Consider the following 23,857-nt stretch of genomic DNA (forward strand, 5'->3'; position numbering starts at 1 on the left):
CTTAATTAACTAAAGCTATAAAATAAGAATTATACAAGTTCCGTAAAGCAATGGAAATCACCATTCTATATTTATATAAACGATAGTATTTGTAAATAAATAAATGAATAAATAAGGATTATGTTCATTTTGTTTTTGAGACGGGAAAACTATTTATAAAACTTTACTTTATCATATTTAAAGGGCTTTCTTGAATCTCTGAAGTATTTCTTTGTATTACAACAAGTAATCGCTATATTATATTGAATTGTATTACACTTTGCCTAATTGCATGCTCTTCTTTAAGATAGTTAAAATTAAAACACGACAAATGAAATTTAATAGTTGTTTATATGGTAAATTAAACTATCATATTAGGTAGGTAACTGGGTTCCACGACAGTCAGGAGGTAGAACTGAAATGGATATTGAAATGAATGATATAACATGGCCTGGAGATAGTAAATCACCACCAAAGGGGAAACCTGATCGTCGTCATTTCAGGATCGTCACTTTAAAAGAAGAACCATATGTCAAGTATCGAAAATTAAATTCAGAAAAGAAATGCGGTCACCATGAAGTACCATGTCGTTTAGTGTACAATCCTATACAACAGTAGGTATTTCTTTTAAATAAAGCGCCAATTAAATAATAATACATGACAAGTTAGTATAAATGTATAAGAAAATTACCGAACTCTAAGGTAAATTAAAAAGGGGAATATGAAAATAAGAAGATGTGATATGATTGCCAATGAAACAACTCTCTACCAGAGTCCAAATTACATAGAAGTTTACAACTATAGGTCACTGTACGACCTTCAACAATGAGCAAAACCCATACCGCATAGTCAGCTATAAAAGGCCCCGAAATGTCAAATGTATAACAATGCAAACGAGAAAACAAACGGCCTGATTTATGATATACAGCAACAAACGAAAACCACTGAATTACAGGCTCCTGACTTAGGACAGGCACATACAGAATGTGGCGGGGTTAAACTAGTTTGTTGTCTTAACCTTCCTTTAACCTGGAACAGTGGTGTAACAGTACAACAGAAGAACAAATCCATAAAAAAGTCCATAAAACTTCACAAATTCAAATGTTAGACTATATATCAACCAACGAAACGAATGGAAAACAACTGTCATATTCCTGACTTGGTACAGGCATTTCCCGAAGAAAATGATGGGCTTAACTTAGGTTTATATATAGATAGCTAAGTGTCCCACTTGTATGACAATTGTATATAGTTCCGTTATATTGATAAAATTGGGTAAGCATCCGAAACAGACATAATTGGTTAATGTGACAATCATTGGGATGGTGTTACTTAGAATAGTTTGCCTTTCGCAATACCACCAGTCTTGTTGAAATGTTATATATCTGGTATTACCATTCACAAAAATATCACAAGCAAAAACCAACTGTTCTGTAACTGAATGACTTTTATGGATATATACTGTTAACCAATAACTAACAAATGATTATTCTGACTCCAGTAATATATCATACGTTACATTATTATAAGGTTATACAAATCGTTCTGAAATTACTATAAGTCATTTTCTGTTTGTCGCAACCAAACAACTCTGCTTCATCGTAAAGTGGTTGTTACATCAAATACTTATCAGACCAATGAAAGCTAGAAATTGTGACAGTTCCTTTTCAATGAGACAATTACCAAATAGAAAAATATAACAAAAGAGGCTAACATGCGATCTTCAACGAGGCTAACCTGTAATTGTTCATATTTTTGTCCTTTGGTCATTATGGATAGTTGTCTCATTTGCAAGCATACCACATCTCCCTTTTTGTTGACATCAGTACAACGATGGTCAAAATATTATCTTAAATTAACAATATAATGGATTGTGACAGTCTTCTGCTGGTTTCCTCATTCAGAGAGGAAAAAAGCCTAGCAGCCAGTATTACTAAAAGAGATCAACAGCTAACAATTATAAAGTTTTACTATAAATAAACTGTGCTGTAAGGTCCAAAGATAAAATTTCTATTGTACATCTTGAAATGATTGAACTATGCAATCCATAATTTTACTATATATGTTTTATTTAAGAACAATCAAAGACAAATTGCATTATTGACTATGGAAATGTGGTATTAGTTTCAGGCAATATACTGCTGTAATAATATTTGATGCTGTGATAATCACAATAGAAAAACACGTACTGTCAAAAAATCAAATCATAGCTAGTATCGTAACTCAGAAATATCACTTCCATGGCGACAGAATTTCCTAACCTTTATTCATCTAGATTAGAATTTGTGAAGAAGTTTTGTCTTTTTCTTATTGACAACATTAGAGACATCAATCAAATAGGATCTCTCCTCATAATCTTAGAAAAATGTCGTATAAACATCGCGACCCTTGATCCCAGTATTGATAAATTCCATAAGAAAAGTGAATGATGCAATTCATAGTATTGTTGAAAATTTCTGAAGTTTGGATATGAATCACGCCAAAATTTTTGAAAGACTTTTTATTAAAACACAACCACAGATTAATTCAAAGCTGCAACGACAAATAATTCAAACGTTAAAGATAACTGTTATAGTGACTATCCATTTGAGATACTATGGAGTATTAGGGAATAACAGTGATTATTTCATGCTATTTCCAAAAAAGTATTAATAAAAATACTGAACTCCAAGGTAAATTAAAACAAAGGGCAGTCCTTAAAAACGGACAAAATCAAACGTTAGACTTTATCAACCAACGGAAAGAATGGAAAACAACCAGCATATTCCTGACTTGGTACAGGATTTTTTTCGAAGTGGTGGGTTGAACCTGGTTTTACAGTTTTATAGCTAGCTTAAACTCCTACTTGTATGACAGTTGTCTATAGTTCCGTTATATTGACAAAATTTGGTGAGCAACCCAAACAGACATAATAGGTTAATGTAACAATAATTGGGATCACAGACATACAACACAACTGACTAAAAAATACAAACAAACATACAAATAAATCTAACAAAGACGCCAACAAAAAATGTAGTTGATGGAAAATATAGTAAATAGATACAGTGTTATCAAGCTAAAGGTTGTGCAAACATCTCAAATATTTAACAAACAAAATATGAAAAATAACACTTTTATATAACTAAGATGAAAAGTTCATAATAGAATTCAAAATAAAATACAAAAAGAAAGGTTTTATGAATTATTAAAAAGAATAACAAAAATAAAAATGAGGTTCCCATACTCGTGATATTACTACCTAATGAAAAAAGGTAAATTTCAATACAATCAAAATAAAACCAAACTATCTGCCTCTCGTTGTTATTGAAATTGAACTGGTTTTTTTTTAACAAATCAATAAATAAAGAGAGGAGGGGCCGGGTTGTGGCCCTTGGTTAGTATATGTGTTAATGGAGGCATGTAAAAAATCTTTAGAAGTCTTTTAAGAGTAAATTTGTCTTCGTTGACAGTTATGACATTGGTACTATTTTCTTTACCGTATCGTTGTTATACCCTAAATCAGACGCTGTTTCAGTGGCTAGTTGTATAACGGGGTAGTGCAAAGCTAATTTTGGCGAGAGAAGCTAGACAATTATTTTACCTTTTTATGCCAAAAATGATATTTTTCCGAATTTAGGGGGCACATGTATCCGCTCTTGTACACTGAATTTACAATCAAGGACGATTCACAATTCTTCAAGTACAAATCTGAGTTTGTAGCGACTGAATATTAGAAAGAAGATGTGGTATCATTGCCAATGAGACAACTCTTCACAAGAGACCAAATGACACAGAAATTAACAACTATAGGTCACCGTACGGCCTTCAACAATGAGCAAACCCCATATCGCATAGTCAGCTATAAAAGGCCCCGAAATGAAAAATGTAAAACAATTCAAACGAGAAAACTAACGGCCTAATTTATGTACAAAAAAATGAACGAAAAACAAATATGTAACACATCAACAAACGACAACCACTGAATTACAGACTCCTAGCTTGTGACAGGCACATACAAACAGAATGTGGCGGGGTTAAACATGTTACCGAGATCCCAACCCTCCCCTTAACCTGGGACAGTGGTGTTACGGTACAACACAAGAACGAACTATAAAAATCAGTTGAAAAAGGCTTAACTCATCAGATGGATACAAATAGAAATACACCTAACAAAAACACAGAGTGGACGTGGCCGGGTACTTGTACATCCCAACAACAAAAAGACACTTAGTACAGATCTGAGAATACTCGCAGTTACTGACAGCTAGTTCAAAGCCAATAACAACTAATGAAAAAAATCATGCATCTAAGATACAGGTACCGACATATTGTAGATCCATGAATGTGCATATGTATATAACAATTATATTTAGTTTGCTTTTAATTTACTGATAACAAAGTCAATATTAATACTAATAAAACAATATTCAAAGATCTAATTACAGTGTCGAATTGGTAACCTATAAGAATAAGTTTATTTAAAGGATCGATAAGTTTACCAGGATCGTTTCTAAATTTCCGGGCACGGTAAAGAACATCTCCGTAAAAATGAGGATATGTTATCCCGTTTGAAATAAGTTTTCTACAGGTACAACCAAACTTCAAAACGAAATCTTTATATCTATGGACGAATTTAGTAAAGGTTTTAAGTAATATGTGGTAACGAAATCCCTGACCTAATAATTTACCAGTAATACATAGATTACGTTCATCAAAATCGAAAACGTCGTGAAGTCCATTACTAGCCTAATGATTATTTCACATTTTTTCATGTTTTTGAAGGCTGTACTGTGACCTAAACGGTATGGGTTTTACTCCTCATTAGACTTCTGATTTGATCTTAGGCAAACTACTGTAACTGTTGGGTTTGCGTATGAGAATTTTGAATCATCTTGGGTTTCAAAAGGCTTTGTATAATAACCAGTACAATTCATTATATATGATAAAAAAAATGTTGACATTATTCTGTAATAATAAAAAAATCCTGTTTGATTTTGTATTTACCTTATTTTTCGAATAAGGAAATAAGATTACAGTATAAACAGACAGAAAATAGTTTTAAAATGTATCGACTATTGACATATATTAGACGAAATATAAATACTGAAAAATCAATATAAACCAAAATTAATTCACAAAAATTAACATTTGAAAACCATTGTTATTCTTGTATTTTTCTCTTGAAAAAAGAAAAGAAAAATAGATTCGGTTAGCAGTTGATGGCATATATAAAAGATCTGAATCTCCCAACAAAATTTATGGTTAGGCTGGCAATTGTATTCACATTAAATCTCAAGAACCAATGTCTGGAAAATATGGAGCAAAGAATTTAAGATAAATGCATTAATTTCGACTGATAACTGAATTATTGATCAAGGTTTTCAGGGCCCATAAATTTTGTTTGTAATTTACAGATTGTCAGGGGTATCTTTCATGAGATATTAATTGATATGCCAAAATTGCGTAATAAATAAATAGGTTTTCTAACACTTTTGATATCGTTTTCATGTCTTGAGTGTACATTTTAATAACTTATAAAATTGGATTTGTCACTAACGTATAAAAGCATAAAGATTTGTTTAAAGTTTAGAGGTTTATTTATTTGAATAGTTTTCTTTGTATCTCGTTGCTTTTTCATTGACGCAATACAATTATAATGATCTTTCGTCTAAAAAACTGCCATGCAGGTAATTTGATGCTTACACGATTTTCCAGAAACCGAAATTCAAAACTACTGATTCTGATGAACAATTTGACATTTGTATGTAAATCATGTGCCTATTCCAATTAAAAGAGATATAGCTAAACACATTTGTTTTATGGAAAGTTATTTAAATCTACCGGAACTATTATAATATTAATGTTAGAGGATCTTAAATGTTATACCTAAAACATTTTTTTTATATCTCTTTAAAATCAAAATGTCATTCAGCGCTACTCATCAATGTTGAAGACCTATACATGATACAATATTAAAATTTTATATATGTTCGTAAGATTTTCATCAAGGACGGATTAACGAAAATCGATTCATTTGTTCATGAAAGACAATAAAAAACTTTCGATTGCCTTTTCCTCATAATTATTTATTTTATAAATACTTAGCAGTTTTCAAATTGCAGTTTTGAACAATTTTAAGCTTTTATAATTTGACGTAGGGTCACATTGACATACCGACAAAATCTCCTTTTCTCTTCAGAAACAAAACATTATACAATACGACCTCCCACAAAAATTTGGTGTCGTATTTGTTGGTTTATTAAAAGTGGTGTCGCATTGCAGGTTAAGTGGACAATAAGAACTCCAAAATAGTTTGATCAGTCAAAACTTGTTGGACTGTTTGTCTAGTCAAATTTGGTGGCTTATTGTTTTGTAAGTCAAAACTTGGTGTCGTATTGTTTGCCTAGTCTTAAACTTGGAGTCGTATTATTTGTTTAGTAAAAAAAATCCAAAATGTTTGAACCGTCAAACTTTTTTGATTGTTTGTTTCGTGAAATTTGGTGTCGTATTGTTTTGCTGGTCAGAACTTGGTTTTTGTATAATTGTTTGTTTAAAAGCTCGTAAAAAATGATAACAAATAATGATCAGCGAAACAAGTCGACGGTTAACTGTTAGACACGCGCAATGAAAAGGTTAGCTAAATACGACATTGTGGTTTTACAGAGAAAAAAAATGAAAGTAAACACCAAAATTTAAAATGGTTTTTTATTTCACAACTTTGTTATCAATAATTATATCAATTCAAAGAAAGCAAGGGTATGAGGCATATGTACATTAGATCACCGAGAACTTCTACAGACCATGTTAAGAACATATTAATTCTTCGTCTTGAACTAAAACCACTGAAATGATTGATATTGTTTTTCTCTTTTTTTCAGCGGGAACGATAGTACCTTAGCAAACGAAACAGTTTTACGATGCTGCGCTGGGTTATGTGTTGACCTTTTGAAGATTCTTAGCACAGAGATGAAATTTGATTACGATTTTTACGAAGTCCCGGATCAGACTTGGGGTCTTCCTGACCAGGTAGTTTATTGTTAAAGTATTATTTAAAACCTGTGTGTTTTTTTTTTAATCTGTTGAAATAGGAATTTAAAATGCACGACCTCAAATAAAAAATCGATCTAAAAGTGTTCATCCTATTAAAGCAACTGAAGAATGAAATTGTCTTGCCAGAAGTGCCTACAATATTCAAAGACACAAATTATACAATACCAGCCTACAAAACGATAATGGTTTTCAAACAATTAATAGTGTTGCTCAAAGTTGATAAATGTGATACCTAATTTGTGAAATTGATTTGTTTCAATAAGATTTTACGTCAAATTAGTAACGATTTTAAAGAAATTGGTTGAAGTAGTTTTAAACGTAAGAAGATACGGATTACAAAACTCATTGGCACCAGATGAAGCCTAATCAATTAAGTTTAAGGAGAACACATCGTTTGGTTTTGTCAATGTGCTAAGAAATTAAGCTCTTTAACAGCGTTAAGACAAGGGTACAGATGGGGAAAGTTTTCACTACATGCTGACAAGTGCTGCTTTAAGCTTAGAGGAAAAGATTTAATTGGTATCAAAATGACATTTCTCTTGTGAACACTTCCTTATTACATTAAATAAACTGCGGAGGCTTTGGGGAATTTGTTACATAAAATTATAACATTGGCAGTTAGTGGTATTTGTGTAAAATGTAAAAAAAACTTCAAAATCAAAACAAAACAAAACGTTGACATTTAAGAAAATTAATAAGCTTTCGAAAACCAAGTATGCCGTTTGTGATTAATTGCTGTAATAAGAAAATTTTGTCAAAAATTTATTTTCAATTACTATACATATTTGGTAGTTGTTTTTGTTTTCTAATCATACGAATACAAAACGGTGTTGCTCTAGGTTGATGAGAAAGAAACCCAACAACACGAAAGCAGATTACATTTTGAGGTAATCCCACATTTTCAACTTTTGACCTGGAGTACGAATTGATTGAATGATAAAGGATTTGAAAATGATAGACAGAAATATAAAATAGATCTGTCGACAAACTTTTTTTCAGAGAATACAAGAAGCAATGATTTTGAATTAAAATCATATCACAGAGAAAAAAAATAACGTTTGTTATTAGAATATGATCATTAAAACTAACTTAAAAACTAAAATCTCTAAACAATTTTTTTTCGCTTATATTGTAGATAACTGGGGAGTGGAACGGTCTTATTAGAGAAGTTAAGGACCGGAAAGCAGACATGGTTCTGACATCTTTAAAAATAACACCAGCACGAAATGAACATATTGACTTTTCTATTCCATTCCTTGAGACAGGAATAACAATTATTGTATCCATACGGAAGGGAGCTATATCACCTACTGCTTTCCTAGGTATAGTAGTCATAACCTGTAATTATTTTGTGTGTGATAGAAAATAGTGACTACCACCCCTAAATGTGTCTTTTTGTACAGAATCTGTTATATTTCTTATCAACACAAAATATTGTGAATTAACGATTTATTGGTGCAATTGTTATAATATACTTTTATAAATAATATGCTGTGGGCTGATGTGGACATCGTTTTATTGTGCTTTAAGATTGTGATGTTGATGCCATTGACGTATAACCCGAGAATTCACATTTCCGTTGGTTTTGAAAGTTACGATTATATGAGTATGATTAATGGCCTAAGCAATTAAGAACAAAACAAGTGAAAACAAAATGTAGATGTAAAGTAGGTTAATAAATGAAACATTACTAACTATTTAAAAAAAAAGTTTTGATGTTCGTTTGGAAAAAACAAAAATTATGAAAAGCTGCAAATATGTTTTTATGTCGTTTTCTGTAAAATATTTCAGGATGTGGTAGTTCTCCGTTCTTTGGTTCAACATCATGTTGTATGTAAGCGTTCCTGATAAAAGACAATCCAAAATACACAAATGCGAATCAAACGCAGAAATTACAAAATGTTTTACTTTGATTGAAATTATAAATGCATAAATTCTAAAGGAATCCATGTTCATGTTCTTATATGTTGCATTGTACGAAGATGACGTTTAGTTTTCTGTACAACATATGTATGTCTATGAACAGAAAAATATTGAAGAAATATAATGTTCAAAAATAAACTTGTTCATTTGCAGAACCATATGATTATCCCTCATGGTGCCTAATATTGGTGTTCAGTGTACACGCAACAGGAGCATCAATCTTCATTTACGAATGGTTAAGTCCAAGTGGTCTTAATAGAGGACGTACAAGCTTGCGAGGTAACTTTGAGGTAAATTGTAGTGTCGGGTATAATTGAACGGGGTTTCTAATGATTTAAGCGAGATATGTATTAAGATAACAACGACTTCATTGTAGTTTTATATACATTATGGAGGTTTGTTATTAACGAATACCTTTTAAAATTAAGAGTTTCTCAATCATTAGTAACATTGATTAAATAAGGCTACGTTCTATTCGATGACAGCTATAAAACAATTGCATAAAAAACATATAGTAAAAAATGAACAAAAATTTAAAAGAAACCACTGTTGAAAACTTTCCAAACTTTAGAATTTTACTTCTTATTTTTTCTGTTAGACAGAAATTATGTTCATGCCTTTAATATCAATTTTTTCATGAGTCATATCATGAGCAATGAGCGGAGCTTTATGTTAGAAGTTGATAGTACTAACGTAAATATCCCTTTTAAAATTAACACACATGATCAAACAGGATGACATGACAGACTGGTCTTTGTTGCAATAGAAGTGTTATTATTGTTACACAGTATAAATCAGAAGGTCAAGAATTATATAGCAACCGTCTTGGGGTTGGCGAAAGTTATATTCTGTTCTATATTTTTTCACTGTCATTACTTATAATTGTATATGTGATTGACGTAACTTAAAGTAAAAACCTTTTGTTTATATACTCTGGAACATATATTGACGACTCACCAAACTGTTCTCGAGCGTAGTTGTTCACATTTTGTGCTCATATAAATCTTTAGCATGTGTATAGTAAGTTACATGGCACACAATGATTATTAAACATTTGTTGACTAATTTTTAATCTTTACAAAGACTAATGGATGCATTTCGAGATCAACTGTTAAGCTATAATTCCAATTTTAGCAACAATCACAAAGAAATTTGTAATTAATGTTTGATACAACTGAATACGATCCATGTATCATTACTGATGTATAATAGATTGGTTGTTGTTATAGAATACAATTTAAAAAGTTTATCAAAGTGAAAAATGGAGCCATCGAATTAATCAAAGCACCATTGCTATCAGCTAGCAACACTTAAAATAAAATCATTGCAATTAGTATAACTGAATACTACACCAAATGTTGGTACAATGATAATCAAATATTTTTCCAATTTCGAGGATAAATAGCATTAAGAAATTGAAGACATTCTATCGTTTGGCATACAAGGCTATAATGTCATTTTTTGATGGCATCATATTTATACAAACCTAATTCAAGTGTCAGACTATTGTCAAAGATTCTCTAATTATTGTATAAAGCTCCAAGTTGAGCTAAATTATATTGCTGTTTCTAATTCATCAAATGATAGACTATTCGAATTTTGATTTAAGTGTTCAGACAAATATCGATGTAATACTTAAACACAAGGATATTATATAGTTCCATTATTTCGGTTAAAAACCCTCTCCAAACAAATATAAAATAGCTCTCACAAAAATAGATAAAATGTAAATAAAAGACTATTGTGGGAGTAGGAAAATATAAAGTAAATATGTGGTTTTGTTACTCGTCAGTTAAAATGCTTTTATATTTAATATTTATTTGTGTAGAGTTTGTAATTGATGTTTTTAGGCCGTTATTACTTTATTGGCGACGTTGATTTAGTTGTAAAATAAAGAGATAAAAGCGACTATAGGCTTACCGAAATATAGTTGCATTCATTGTAACTTTATCGGTTATTGGCTTTATTTTTAGATAATAATAAGCAGTCCATGACAGTTTTAAACTTCAAACGTTACTTGAATATATATATTTTTTTGCTTGGGTTAATTATGACTATATAATTTCAATTTCATATTACAGACCAAAATGCTTAATTGTATTATAGATATTCTTAAAGTGACATGTGTATCCTATTATGTATATTTTGTATTTTTAGATCACAAATTTTCCTTATTCCGATCATTTTGGTTGATTTGGTCTATGTTGTTTGGAGCCTCGGTTTCGACAGATAATCCACGAGGCGTGGCCAGTAGATTTATGACCAATGTGTGGGCTTTGTTCGCCCTGGTGTTCCTTGCAAGTTATACTGCCAATCTTGCTGCCTTCATGATAACAAAAGACGAGTATTATAAGTTATCTGGTATCACGGATTGGCGGGTAAATTTTTTGTTTGTAACTTAAAAGTTTCCTGTCAGACATTTTTTGGCTTAATGGCAAGGGAGCGATGTCAGTTGTGTAGTAAAGCAAATAATGTTCCTCACCAAATTCAATACATGCTATTTCATTGTAAACGTTTTTGTCAGCTTTTACGTTACGATATTTTGTTGCGATACAAAATTGATCAAGCCGAGAATGTATAATGGCCATTAATTATTTTCAAACGATTTACTATCATTTTGAATATAACAGTATGATACTAATATTAGTATCAATAATTGGAGATGTGAACGATATATTAATGAGAGCAACCACAAAAAAAATCGTCATTAACACCAACTACCTGACATGACAAAACCATTTAGACATAAATTAAGATAACAACTATTTATGATCCTGATTCGGGATAGGAACAAGAAAACGCGACTGTGTTAAATAAGTCTTCCAAGACATTTACCTCCAACCATGTAATACCGGTACGACGGACAATTAGAATACGTTAGTAAGATTATAACAAAACACATCGAACCAAAGAGCACCTACAGCCACTTTAGGAGAACCCAAAATAGCAAAACTTTCGAACTGTAATTATGCGTTCCCAGAATAAACTTACTATCAGCGGCTGAATACACGTGTTTCTTGAAAAACCTTTAACAGGTTTGCAAAAGACTAAAAGTTTCGGTTGCTGAAACACTAGCTTAAATACTTTACTGGCAGGTAAGTACTTTTGTCCTGTAAGTCCATTCATTAACTTTTATGTTCACAAAGTCAACAGACCTACCGGACGGACGAAATTAGCGGACTTGGTATATCCCAGTTTAAACGTACAATGTATGATACTGAATTTGTGTTTATGCAATAAACTTAAACAGGTTTGCTCGAAATTTAAATTTAGACCATTAAACAAAGACTTTACAAGGTGAACTTTGCCTGAGGCAGCTGCAACTGTTTCAGCTTTATCTATGTTAAATTTCGTTCACACATTTTTAATCCTGTTCTTACATTACTTTCCCATTTCCATTTTATAAATGTAATATTAGAATCATAATAAACCAAAGAGCTTGTCACATTAATTTCTATAGTGGCACCATTCTGATGTCAATTAATCCTTGTTAATGGCTAAAGGTTTTTCTAAAGAATAGAGGAATATCTAAATTCATTTATATTTGTAAACTCCATGGTATTTATAATTTTAAGGCGAAAAAGGAAAAAAAAACAAAAAAACAAAAAACAAAACAAAACAAAACAAAACAAAACAAAACAAAACAAAACAAAACAAAATAAAACAAAACAAAACAAAAACTAATCGTACATATAAAAAACTAATACTTTCGAATAAAATTTAACTGTATTTTCTGAGTAGTTATTAAGAGGATTCGATTAAAATACAAATGTGATTTACATTCAATCCTTAGATGAACTTTTCATTCAAATAATGATCTCTTACAGTGCTATAACTGTTTCAAGAAGACCAAACACATGCACTTATTAAATACAGCATTATAATAATAAACTTTTAGCTCCTTTTCATATAAATTTGCCAGTTCAGCATAATGGACTAACTTAATTTTGATTATTTTTTTATCATGGGGAAATTGTCATTTCAATTAACTTTATATTACATAATTTCAAAATGGTACCAAAGGAATATCGGAATAACAAAAAGAATCAGGATTATTGAAGGGAATGAATCACAAACATGAACACAAAGTGAACCGTGAACTGGTGTTGGTATTTCTTTTTGTATAAGGTCCGACTACAGTTGAAACACATCTGAAATTGCATCGAAAAATTCAAGTGTGTGATAAATTAAAAGAAAAAAAACCAAACTTTTGCGCTTGATTAATGTACCCTTTTAGCATTGCTAAATCACTATTTTTTTCTTGTTTGATTGTTTATGTATAAATTCCCCCCGCCCCCACACCCCATTTTTCGCCCTAAAAAGAAGTGAGCTTTAAGTATGAGATTTATTTTGAAAATTAAACTGGGGATATGAATATACGTTATTCCTGTTTTTTAGTCATAACAAAAGCTTGAATAAATTAAGGAATGACTAATATTTTTTCTGTCTATGAAGAAGTAACTTCAAAATGCGGTGCACAATGAATAACCCGCGTAGCGGGTTATTTAAAAGTGTGCACCACATTTTTGAGATTAATTTGAATAGACAGAAAAAGTATTACAGTCATTCCTTATAATTTGATTTTAAATTCCATTTTTAAGTAGTAAATCATGAAAAAACGTTGATGACGTCACGGTCACACGACAAAATTATGTCTATGAGCTGATAGACAAAATCTTTCAGCCAATTAGAAGACGTGTTACATCCAAAATTAAATTATTTGAAGTATAGATAAAACCTGCATCTTATCATTACAGCTTAGAAATCCTTATTCTCTGAAGCCTCCCTTTAAGTTTGCTACAGTACCAAATGGTAGTACAGAAGAGAACTTGAGACAGAATCACAAACAGATGTTCACGTATATGAAAACATATAATAAACCCACTGTAGCCGAGGGCATAGAGTCGCTGAAAGCACAGTAAGTTCTTGTTGATACAATTGTGTCTTTTGTACTGAATAGACACTTGATGTGCAGAATTGTTTTTCTGGTCTTCAATGGCAAAAGCTACGAATAATTAGTTTTTCGTCATTTAGTTAATACTATACTTTACTGAACGGTTAACCATGTTATTATAATCAAAATAAAAGACATCAAGCATCACGAACTTCAAAACAACGGACAGAAAATCTTAAAGAAAAGTAGCATGGGGTGATTGGTTTCTTTTTTCTGTTGCTTGTTTTCTTTTTCATTGTTTGTTGGTTTTGCAAACTCTTTCCTTAAATAGTCAACTATTATATTTTTATAAACACATGTTTAGTATACCCCGGTCCAAAAGAGGTGGTAAACTGGTTTACCTTTCTCCGCCCGTCCGTCGTTGAGTCCGTCCCATGCATTTTTCGTCGCCTTTTCATACACTACAAATCGGAACTTGCCGACATTTGGTTGCAAGATTTTTGTGGTGATGCTTTACCGTATTATCCGTGTTCACATTCATCGCTAGAATATCGTCTGCCTGTTTATACTTCTATAATATTCTTTCCCATATTTGCCATATATGAAACTTTATTCGCCTTTATATCATAATATAATATATATCAGAGTTTCCTGAAATATGGTATTAAGCTTCATGTTAGCATGTTATATTGTGTGATTCGTTTTCACACCCATTCTTCCTTAACTTATTGTTTCATCTAGTCGGTAGTCGTTTTTTTAAACTACTTCAAGATAAAATGTTGCTTATTCTCCCATTCTTCATTCATTCATTTGTTTGACATGTTCTCTGGATTAACATTTGACACTTACGTCCGAGACTACAATTTTGGAAGCAATAACTATATAAAACGGATAAGAGCAGGTATCAATAAAAGGCTAAAAAATTTCAAATAGACCGAAATCCAATCCATTATAATAGACATCTAGATGTTACCCTGTTGCCTCTAGTAATAGTGACGAGTTGCCTTAAATCTGCACAGACTGTGAATGAATTTAATGGAAACGACATTTTCAACACCAAATTTAAATTTTCGTTATAGACAAATTCAAATCAATTGAAGATATTTCTATGCCTTAAACATTGAAATACAGATTAGATATACTAGTTATATGGTTTTTAACTGCCATCTGATATCAACCAATGGAAGAACATAACACAAAAGCAGAATGCAATTTCAAAAATTAAAATTCAATTATATAAGTATTTCTTATATTTAATATAAATATCATATCACTCCGCTTGGCTTGTGTTGCTCTTATGTTTTTGTTTAAGGTTTTGTGGATTGATGAAGGTCTTTTCCTCTTTTCGTACTTTCAGCGATGGTGTTGTCTGTCTTCTTCGTCATATAGTTTCCCTTTAGTTTATTTTTTATAACTTATTCATAGCAATGTCAGAAATAGTTACTGTGCTGGCTCGACCAGTCAGTTTAAACCAGGTGATTGGGTTTAAGAAGAGATAAAGAATCAGGTGCTGACTTTTATTCTAATACCAATCCAAAAGTGGCAAATAACTGAAAATACAAAAAAAACCCAAAAAAACCGGCGTAGTCCAGAATGTAGCAATTAAATACTCCCAATATAAAAATAGTTAAAATTATACTAAGACTTCGTTAAACAGTTAAATATATCACAGGAAGTTTGAAGGCATCAAATATGACATTTCAAATATTACTCACGCTGTGGTTAGCCACAAATTGTGATCCAGAATGAATCCTGCGACAGTCCTTTGTCAAGTAATGTGACGTGGCAAGGTTGAAGTGTAAAAGACGGATGCGAGGCTACGGTAACAATAAAATGTTGTACGGTACTACGGAAAATATAAACTGATCGTGAATATAATTACACAAAATATATAGACAAATTAACGGATCCAAGGCAACACAGTTACTTAACCTAATGTTACCCTAAATAGATTGGAGCAACAAAATGATATTAAGTGAAGAGAAAGGGTTATAATGTACTTATTTTTTATATACTTAACTAATAAATCAATTCAGATATTCCATAGAATACAAGACGCCAAGATTAAACAACAGTTTTACATTTCATATATTTTTAATCGTTGTGAATTTGTAAATACGATTTCGACTAAAACATATACTAGTATATATTTTTTTATAAAGTTGAAATTATCCAACGTTTGTATGATTTGTTTTATTGGTTGATTGGTTTAACTGAAGTACTGCATTTTATCGTGATGGTAAAATAAGTAATGTTTTAATAAATAATTATACTGCTACTAATAATATTGGTAATATTGCGTTGGCCAAGCTAAAGTTCATAAAAATAAACTGATTATATCAGAAATTATTGTCAGATTTCTCATTCCTTCACAATTGCAATCACATCCTTTTTTTAGCTGCTCAGTAATTACTTTGAGATTTAATTTCGCCATAGGAAGATCGACGCTTTCATTTATGATGCTACACCATTAGAGTACCAAGTCGGTATAGACAAAGATTGTAATTTGATCACAGTGGGGGAGAGATATGCAATGACAGGATATGGAGTAGGTGTTCCCAAAGGATCGGACCTAATGGCTGAGATCAATGAAATAATATTAGAATTACAGGAAAATGGTAAAAGTCATAAAAATATTAAATAAATAGTATGTGATGTTCTGATAACATATTGTCAAAGAAAACGCAAAAGAAGCACATTTCACTTTTAGATAAAAGAAAAGCGAAATAAATATTCGAAAATATGCAAATGCGACAATAAATAGTTGTAACTTGATTTCTATGCAGTATTACAGAATTCATTCAGTTCATTGTTGTCTTACATTTAATATGAAGACACTAAAATAAAGCATTAACATTTTAGAAAGCTCAGAGAAAAGAATAATAGCAAATTTATATTTATTTAAGCTATTTGCGTTATAATTAAGTTTAAAAGCTCTTAGTTTGAGTGTTTCTGATTAAGGTAGACTTATAAAGTGTTATTTTCTTTTAGGGGAACTGGAACGTTTAAGGAAATTCTGGTTAGCAGGTGCTTGCCATAGGAAGCAAAAGCGAGGTCAACACAGTCAAAATATTGGCATCTTAAATTTCACCAGCGCTTTTATATTACTAGCTGGTGGTATGCTTCTAGGAAGCTTACTCCTTCTTCTAGAACATATATATTTTAAATTTGGCAGAAGTTGTCTACGACGTTATGACAAAAGTGGATGTTGTGCACTTATTAGCTTAGTAAGTATGCTTTTTCATGAAATAGAAGTGAAATAAAGATTTCTTTTTTCTTTAATAGCCAAATATGGTAGCTTGGAGGTCTTCCTCTATCTTGAACTTTTGAATAGCAAAAACAATCGATCTAGATCTTTAATGAAATAGCAGATTTTGAGACAGAAAAGAAATTGATTTGTAAGACAATTCATCGAAGAAAATATGTGGTTCATCTTAATATTACGACTGTTTTTTGTTGTTTGATACATTTTTTCCCAACTTCGCAATTTAAGGGGAGATAAATAGGGTAATCTAATTTTATAAAGGAATATACAGTAAACTTACATTACATCAAATCACGTAATTTGCGGCTATTGAGCCAAATGTTTTAAAAATAGTCTTTGAAATTTTGTTAACACTACCGTCTTAACTGGTTTTTGATGTTTTTTTCTGATAATTTCCTATAAGAATGAACCGTGAATAAGAAAGACATAAGGCGATGTAAACGTCAGTGAGACAGCAACATAACAACGCAACGTAACCAATAGACATTAAGATGATACGTACGTCATTATACAATTATTGACTTTCGATGAGGTTGATACATATAGATTCTACCAATGCATCGAGTGTGATACGATATTTATCCACTCGAGACAGTTAAATTTTCAAATTTAAAACGCGAGGCTCGCCGAGCGTTTTAAATATTTAAAATTTAACTGCCGAGAGTGGATAAATATCGTATTACACGAGATTTGGTGGTGGAATCTGTTTCTCTAATTATTTTCAAACAATACGCAGGCAAATTTATTCCTTCTTTTCGAATAATCTGCAAAAAGATGAGTTCTTTCTATGTGACGTCATCAGGCATGGTCGCCTTTTTTCATGCCGTCACAATAGGAAATTCAGAGGAAAGCAAGAGAATTCGACGTCATAATCGGATTTTAACCAATGAAGAACTGAGATCAAACGAACCACACGTTGATTAAATTTTTTTTTATACAATGGGTGCAGAAAGGGATAAATTGACGAAGAATTAGAGAAAATGATTTATCACAATCAGAGATATGATATTCACCGAGGCCAACGGCCGAGGGTGAATGTCATTTCTCTGGGGTTGATAAATCATTGTATCAACTGAAATCAAATGTCAATAATTGTTTTATTATATGACTTTTTATCCTTCTCCTATTTTCTAGTATTTGCTCAAGATACTTTTAAAACTGCTCCCTGTTTTTATACTTAATATATCATATGCTTTACAGTTGCTAATTTTCATAAGTTGAAATATTCAATAAAGTTTAATTTTGTGAACGCTACAAGTTATTTCTATTATTACAAATTTTGTACGTAAAACAAGTTAATACTTATCATAATTGCAATTTTAGAGTATGGGAAAATCATTGAACTTTGAACAGTCAGTCAGGGAAGCATTAGATATACACCGAAAACACAAATGTAAAAATGCTGTGTGTGAACTTCAGATATGGAAAACAAAGCACGAGTTAGATTTATCATTGTTAAAAGTTCAGAAGCTACAAGACCAACTTCGGTAAGACTTTTAGAAACTAAAAATAATGATAATATAAAGAAGCGTTACTTGTGATCCGAAAGTCGATCTTAGGGGATAATCATTTGATTTTCGGGGGGTGGGGTAGATTTTGAAAATGAATAACCTGGTCTTGTTAGAGCTGAAAACAAATAACTTGGCATAACACAGGATGAAAATGAATATTCTGCAATAGAAAATGCAAGAAACAATGGTGTACAAAAGTTAGAATAAAAAAGCCGCGAAAAAAATAAGCATCATTAACAAGAGATGGAAAGAAATGAATAGTCAATCCGCAGAAAATCCCCCGGGCTCCCAGAATATCCAATGGTTGTTCCCTAAAACAGTGTCGATAAGAAGTGTCATCAACATTTGAATACATATTTAACAATACTTACATAAAAAAGTGCTCTTCTCTTAAATATCTCGCATTTACAAACAACTCAATCAAGAGTTTTTGAAAGAGCAGTATAAGAGTCAATTATAATTACAAATTTAAAATTTATTTGTATTAAACTAAAAAAAACGTTCCGGGGATAAGATGCATGAAACCATGAAAGCAATAAAATAACAAAAACTAGTTATATAAGGCTGGTTATAGTCAAATAAGAGGCAACAGTAAATTACTTTTGTTCTAAACTTGTTATTCCACTTGGAATATTCCAACCAAGATAAAAAAAGAAAAAGAAAAAAAACTTGAGGGAACGAGATGTAGAAAAATTAAGTCCAATGATTGTATGATAACTAGTGATAATGACTTACTTATGCTTCTATTACAGAGCTGTGTCTGCAGTTAAAGGTGCATGTCGAGAGAATCATAAACTAAATGGTGCACCTGCATTATCATTAAACAGACATGTACAGATTCATAATGATATCGAAAACAAAGTGAAAGAGGAACATTATCCTTGTTCATCTAATGAAGCTTTTAAACAAAGACATATTAGACATGGTTCGGATGAATCGGTAAAAGTACAATTAACGAATATTGACAATCCTCGTTGGAACAGACGATCATTAAAACGTTCCTCTAGTTATACGAATGCTGTGATGATTGATCTTCCTGAAAACAGCCAATCACAAATAGCCAAATACGATAATGGTCACTATTATGTAAGACTTCCAACACAAAACCCGGATGATTCTATCACGTGACATGTGTCGGTAAATTACACATTGTAAATAGATTGATATGCTTTCTGTTTTATGCATATATATTCTGGTGAAAGTTCATTTGAAAAGAATTGTCAAATATAAAATAATAAGCAATACGAACTGCCAAAAGAACCTGCTTTTACTCAAAATTCAGTTTCTTATCAATGGAGGTATCGTGGTCAAAGTACATCTGTGCTCATCTTACTGATCATTAATACACCATGTAAACTTTGATAAAAGCTTTATAAAAAAGCCTCGAAGTTTCTTTGGGTTGACAGAAGAAGCTATATATTACGAGATCGGAATGATCGTCAATTGATTTGATTTAAAATAAGTACTCTACCTTTTGTTTTGGTTTGGAAGCAATAACCACACTTTCGTTTTTAAGGAACAGTCAATTGTTCTTCGATCTTTGTATCTTTAAATCCTAGGATTTTTCTATTTCTTATGTATAAATATTATAGTCCCAGCAGATGCCAAAAATTGCTCCATTAGCAATCAGCCTTTGAAGCAACTATTAAAGACATTTTTACTATTTCATGTAAGTCCTCATCATAATTGTGTTAGCCGTTATAACATGGAAGGATTCGCCTTCACATAGCTAGAATCACAACAAAACAGCTGAAGAAGATATTTACTCCAATTAATCTAGTACCAATGTCATTGACGAATAAAACAAAAGAGGGTATGTAAATAAAACGATTTAACTAAACGAGATTGTCATTGTAAAAATATCTTTTCTTTCATTACAAATATATTTAATATTAGTTGTGTATTGTTGTTTTATGAAAAAGAATAATACATAATGATAATGATAATAATCCAATCGTTACTAAGTTAAAGTCGCACTGCCTTTTGAATGTCTTCAGTTGAAATGACTATTCTTACTGAAATATATGTTATACGGTTACTGCTTACTGATAACTGTTTCTAAACGAACTGAAATCTACCTAAGCGTTTTAATCGATAGTTTAGAAAACCTTTATACACAGTAAAACACACAACTGTGAAAGTTATTATAGAAATCCTGATGAAATATTGCAAAGAGCACGTCAAATGCAGTTCATTAGGGGAAAGAGAAGCGGGGATATCACCACGAGCTAAGGAATCCATGCTATTTCCTCAACAGCGAACCTTACGATGGTCAACTGTTACACCTCTTCCAGATAATCAAAGGCGTCATGTATCTGCCCCAAGGGTATGCACCAATATGTATGATAAGAGACCATATCATCCCGGTCGTGTGTAATTCATCAGGAGGAACAGTTGTCACCAGGAAGACGGGAATTGTGTAGTTTCTGTATAATTCCCCAATGTAATGAGACATTATATATAATTCACGGGACTTAAAATTCTAGACGATCCGACACACCACAGAGAAAGCGGGAATCATATTCTGGAGACAGTTCCTTACAACCTCCTAGACAACCGGAGCGTATGTCTAAAACTCCTATATAGAGAGCCTATAGGTTGCACTTCTGTAAAAATAGACAATGCAATTTCCCATAGGAACTCCTTTTACGTCTAAAACTTTGCCATTTTTACTATGAAGTTTCGTAAAAAATTATATCCCAGAATGGAAAGTTCATATGCACTATTATTTTTTTCAAAGGTCAAAACATAGGGCTGTTCGGAGTATTTTCAACATTTATGTGCCCTGAATTTCTAAGAGTTTAAATTTATACTAAAATTCTGATCTACTCCTGCCTTCACTTTAGGTCTTCCTCAGAATTTAATTTGGCCGCTATCCATGTGTATTTATACTGGTAACATTCTCAAGTTATGTCTCTATGCGATGAAACATATAAGTCATATCTGGGAACCAATACGTAAACAAAACAAAATAGCTATGAATATTATATATTTCTCTAAAAGAAGTGTGGTTTGTGAAACAGCTGTATTCACAAAGTGCAACCTATAGTGCTAGAGGAAAAACAAGCTAAATTCTCCATGGAAATGAAGCTCCGAAAGTAAAATCAGGTAAGGCATGAAGTTGAGGAAAAGTGATTTTATAGCATCAAACCAGGGATTCCGAGGAGTTCATCAAATAGGGCATCACCTACGTACAAGAAAGTCGTAACAGATATTTTATAGGTGTTTCAGCAAGATAGACTTGCACATGCATCATCATCTGGTCCGATATTATCAGGTGAGGTTTTAAAAATAGGATAATTTCTTTTCATAATTGAAATGGAAGTCAATATATGGTCATAAATTGACAGTTGTCAAGTTCTAAATTGCTCAGACTCTGAATAAGATGTTTACCGATGTTCAAATCTCGTAAATTCATTTTAATTCATTTTAGAATATGAAAATCGAGTATAAAAAACTAAGAGAATCGAATGGACTCCAAAAAGAGTAAGACAGGGTTCGTCGACAGAATAAACAGGGTAAACGTCTTCTACTAAAAAAAATGTGAATAATTTAACAGACTATCAAAGATCTACTATTAAGACTAAAATAAAAAGATATGATTAAAGTCTACCACTGAAAGAGTCCTAACTTAAAACAGGCCCTTGCACATGTCTCGGGATAAAACAATTATTGCTTTACCTCCATTCCCTTTTAATCTCCATCGAAGACCTAAAAAAAAGATAACCGTTGACGAATCTCCTGATTCAGGAGAGGAACATGAATATTAATTTGAGTTAAAAAGTCATCAAAGATACCAGGCATATAATTTAGTACGTCAGACGCGCGTTTCGACTACATAAGACTCATCAGTGGCGCTCGAATCAAAACAGTTGGAAGGAAAAATCAAGTACGAAGTTGAAGAGGGCATTAAAAACCCAAAAAATTCGGAATTGTGCTAAATTCGGTTGAGGCAATCTATGTCTGAGGGTAAAAACCTTAGTGTTTCAACATTTTTTAAACAGTGAATTTACAGACAATAACCATATCAATAACATTTTATGTCAACACGAAAATGCTGACTTTTGGGCTGGTGATACCATCGCGGACGAAACATTCACCTGCAGTTATACTAGTTTTATGAGATCTCGGCCTTCCGTTTTTTAATCTTAAACAGTAGAAACACAACAGGTACATATAAGACATATCAATAAAAACCTCAGTATAGACAGTCCACGTTGAATAGATAACATAAATACAAATATAAACTAAACAATAACAAACAATACTGTATAAAAGAATGTTTGCAGTTCTGAAAGCAATCTCAATAGCAATTTTCTTTTTTCGTTTCACATTTGTAATGTCAGGGCCTTCTATTGCTAACTATACGGTATGGATTTCTCTCATTGCTGAAGGTAATTAAACGACCTATACTGGCTTTCATCCGAGTCATTTTGAACTTTGGTGGAAAGTCTCATTTGCAATCATACCACATCTCCTCCTTTTTTACTAAAGTACTAAACAAATGCAGGTCAGTCATTATGATGTTGTCGTCTTAAACACGAGGGTGTCTACTAATCATTAATATCTATAGAAAAAAGTATAACAAAAATACCGTACTCCAAGACAATTCAAAAAGGGGAAGTCAATACAAACTGACACTTTTAACAAAATAGTGTCAGAGTTCCCATGAGTCCACTTTCTTGTCATCATCAGTCAAACAATAAATGTTTAGATTAAAAAAAAAGATAGTTCATCTGACTCAATTATATCGGTATAAACACGTGGTAAAAATTGCAAGTAACAAGAAAAAAAAATAAAACAGGTTAACAAACAGTCTTTAATGATATATATATATATATATGTCCATATTGTATGTCAAGCTGGAGGAAAAGACAAGCTGCAGTTAACTTTAACAGAGATAAGTAAACACAAATTCACCAAAGACCAACCGCTATAAGATATAAAAAAGACGGACACTTTTAACATTTTACGGGATTAAAATAGTGTTTGCGTTCCCATGAGTCCACTTTCTTGTCATCATCAGTAAAACCATTAATGTTTAGATTAAAAGAAAAAAAGATAGTTCACCTGTCTCAATTATATCAGGATAAACACGCGGTAAAAATTGCAAGTCTTACAGTTCAAAATAATATAGAGATAAAACTAATTCTCGCAGGTACTGCACTATTTGCAATCATACTACATCTCGTCTTCTTTTATCAAAGTACGCAACCTGTGAAATATAAACTCATGTCTTCTTACACTCTAATG

At 31.7% G+C, this 23,857-nt stretch overlaps 1 protein-coding gene across 2 annotated transcripts in view; it reads left to right on the forward strand.

Annotated features, from left to right (window-relative positions):
- LOC127708808 (glutamate receptor ionotropic, NMDA 2B-like) overlaps positions 1-20,501 on the forward strand; it is a 66,227-nt gene extending 45,726 nt beyond the window's left edge. For both annotated transcript variants that reach the window (XM_052213934.1, XM_052213933.1), the window contains exons 8-17: positions 358-593; positions 6,840-6,987; positions 8,147-8,333; positions 9,088-9,213; positions 11,092-11,312; positions 13,692-13,852; positions 16,265-16,446; positions 16,820-17,055; positions 18,417-18,580; positions 19,357-20,501. In XM_052213934.1, coding sequence (XP_052069894.1) covers positions 358-593; positions 6,840-6,987; positions 8,147-8,333; positions 9,088-9,213; positions 11,092-11,312; positions 13,692-13,852; positions 16,265-16,446; positions 16,820-17,055; positions 18,417-18,580; positions 19,357-19,732 — 2,037 coding nt within the window. In that variant the 3' untranslated portion in view covers positions 19,733-20,501. The remainder of the gene's footprint in view (positions 1-357; positions 594-6,839; positions 6,988-8,146; positions 8,334-9,087; positions 9,214-11,091; positions 11,313-13,691; positions 13,853-16,264; positions 16,447-16,819; positions 17,056-18,416; positions 18,581-19,356) is intronic.
- Positions 20,502-23,857: the final 3,356 nt, after the last annotated feature.

The sequence above is a fragment of the Mytilus californianus genome, unplaced genomic scaffold (genome assembly GCF_021869535.1).
Source record: "Mytilus californianus isolate M0D057914Y unplaced genomic scaffold, xbMytCali1.0.p SCAF_7, whole genome shotgun sequence".
Lineage (NCBI taxonomy): Eukaryota > Metazoa > Mollusca > Bivalvia > Mytilida > Mytilidae > Mytilus > Mytilus californianus.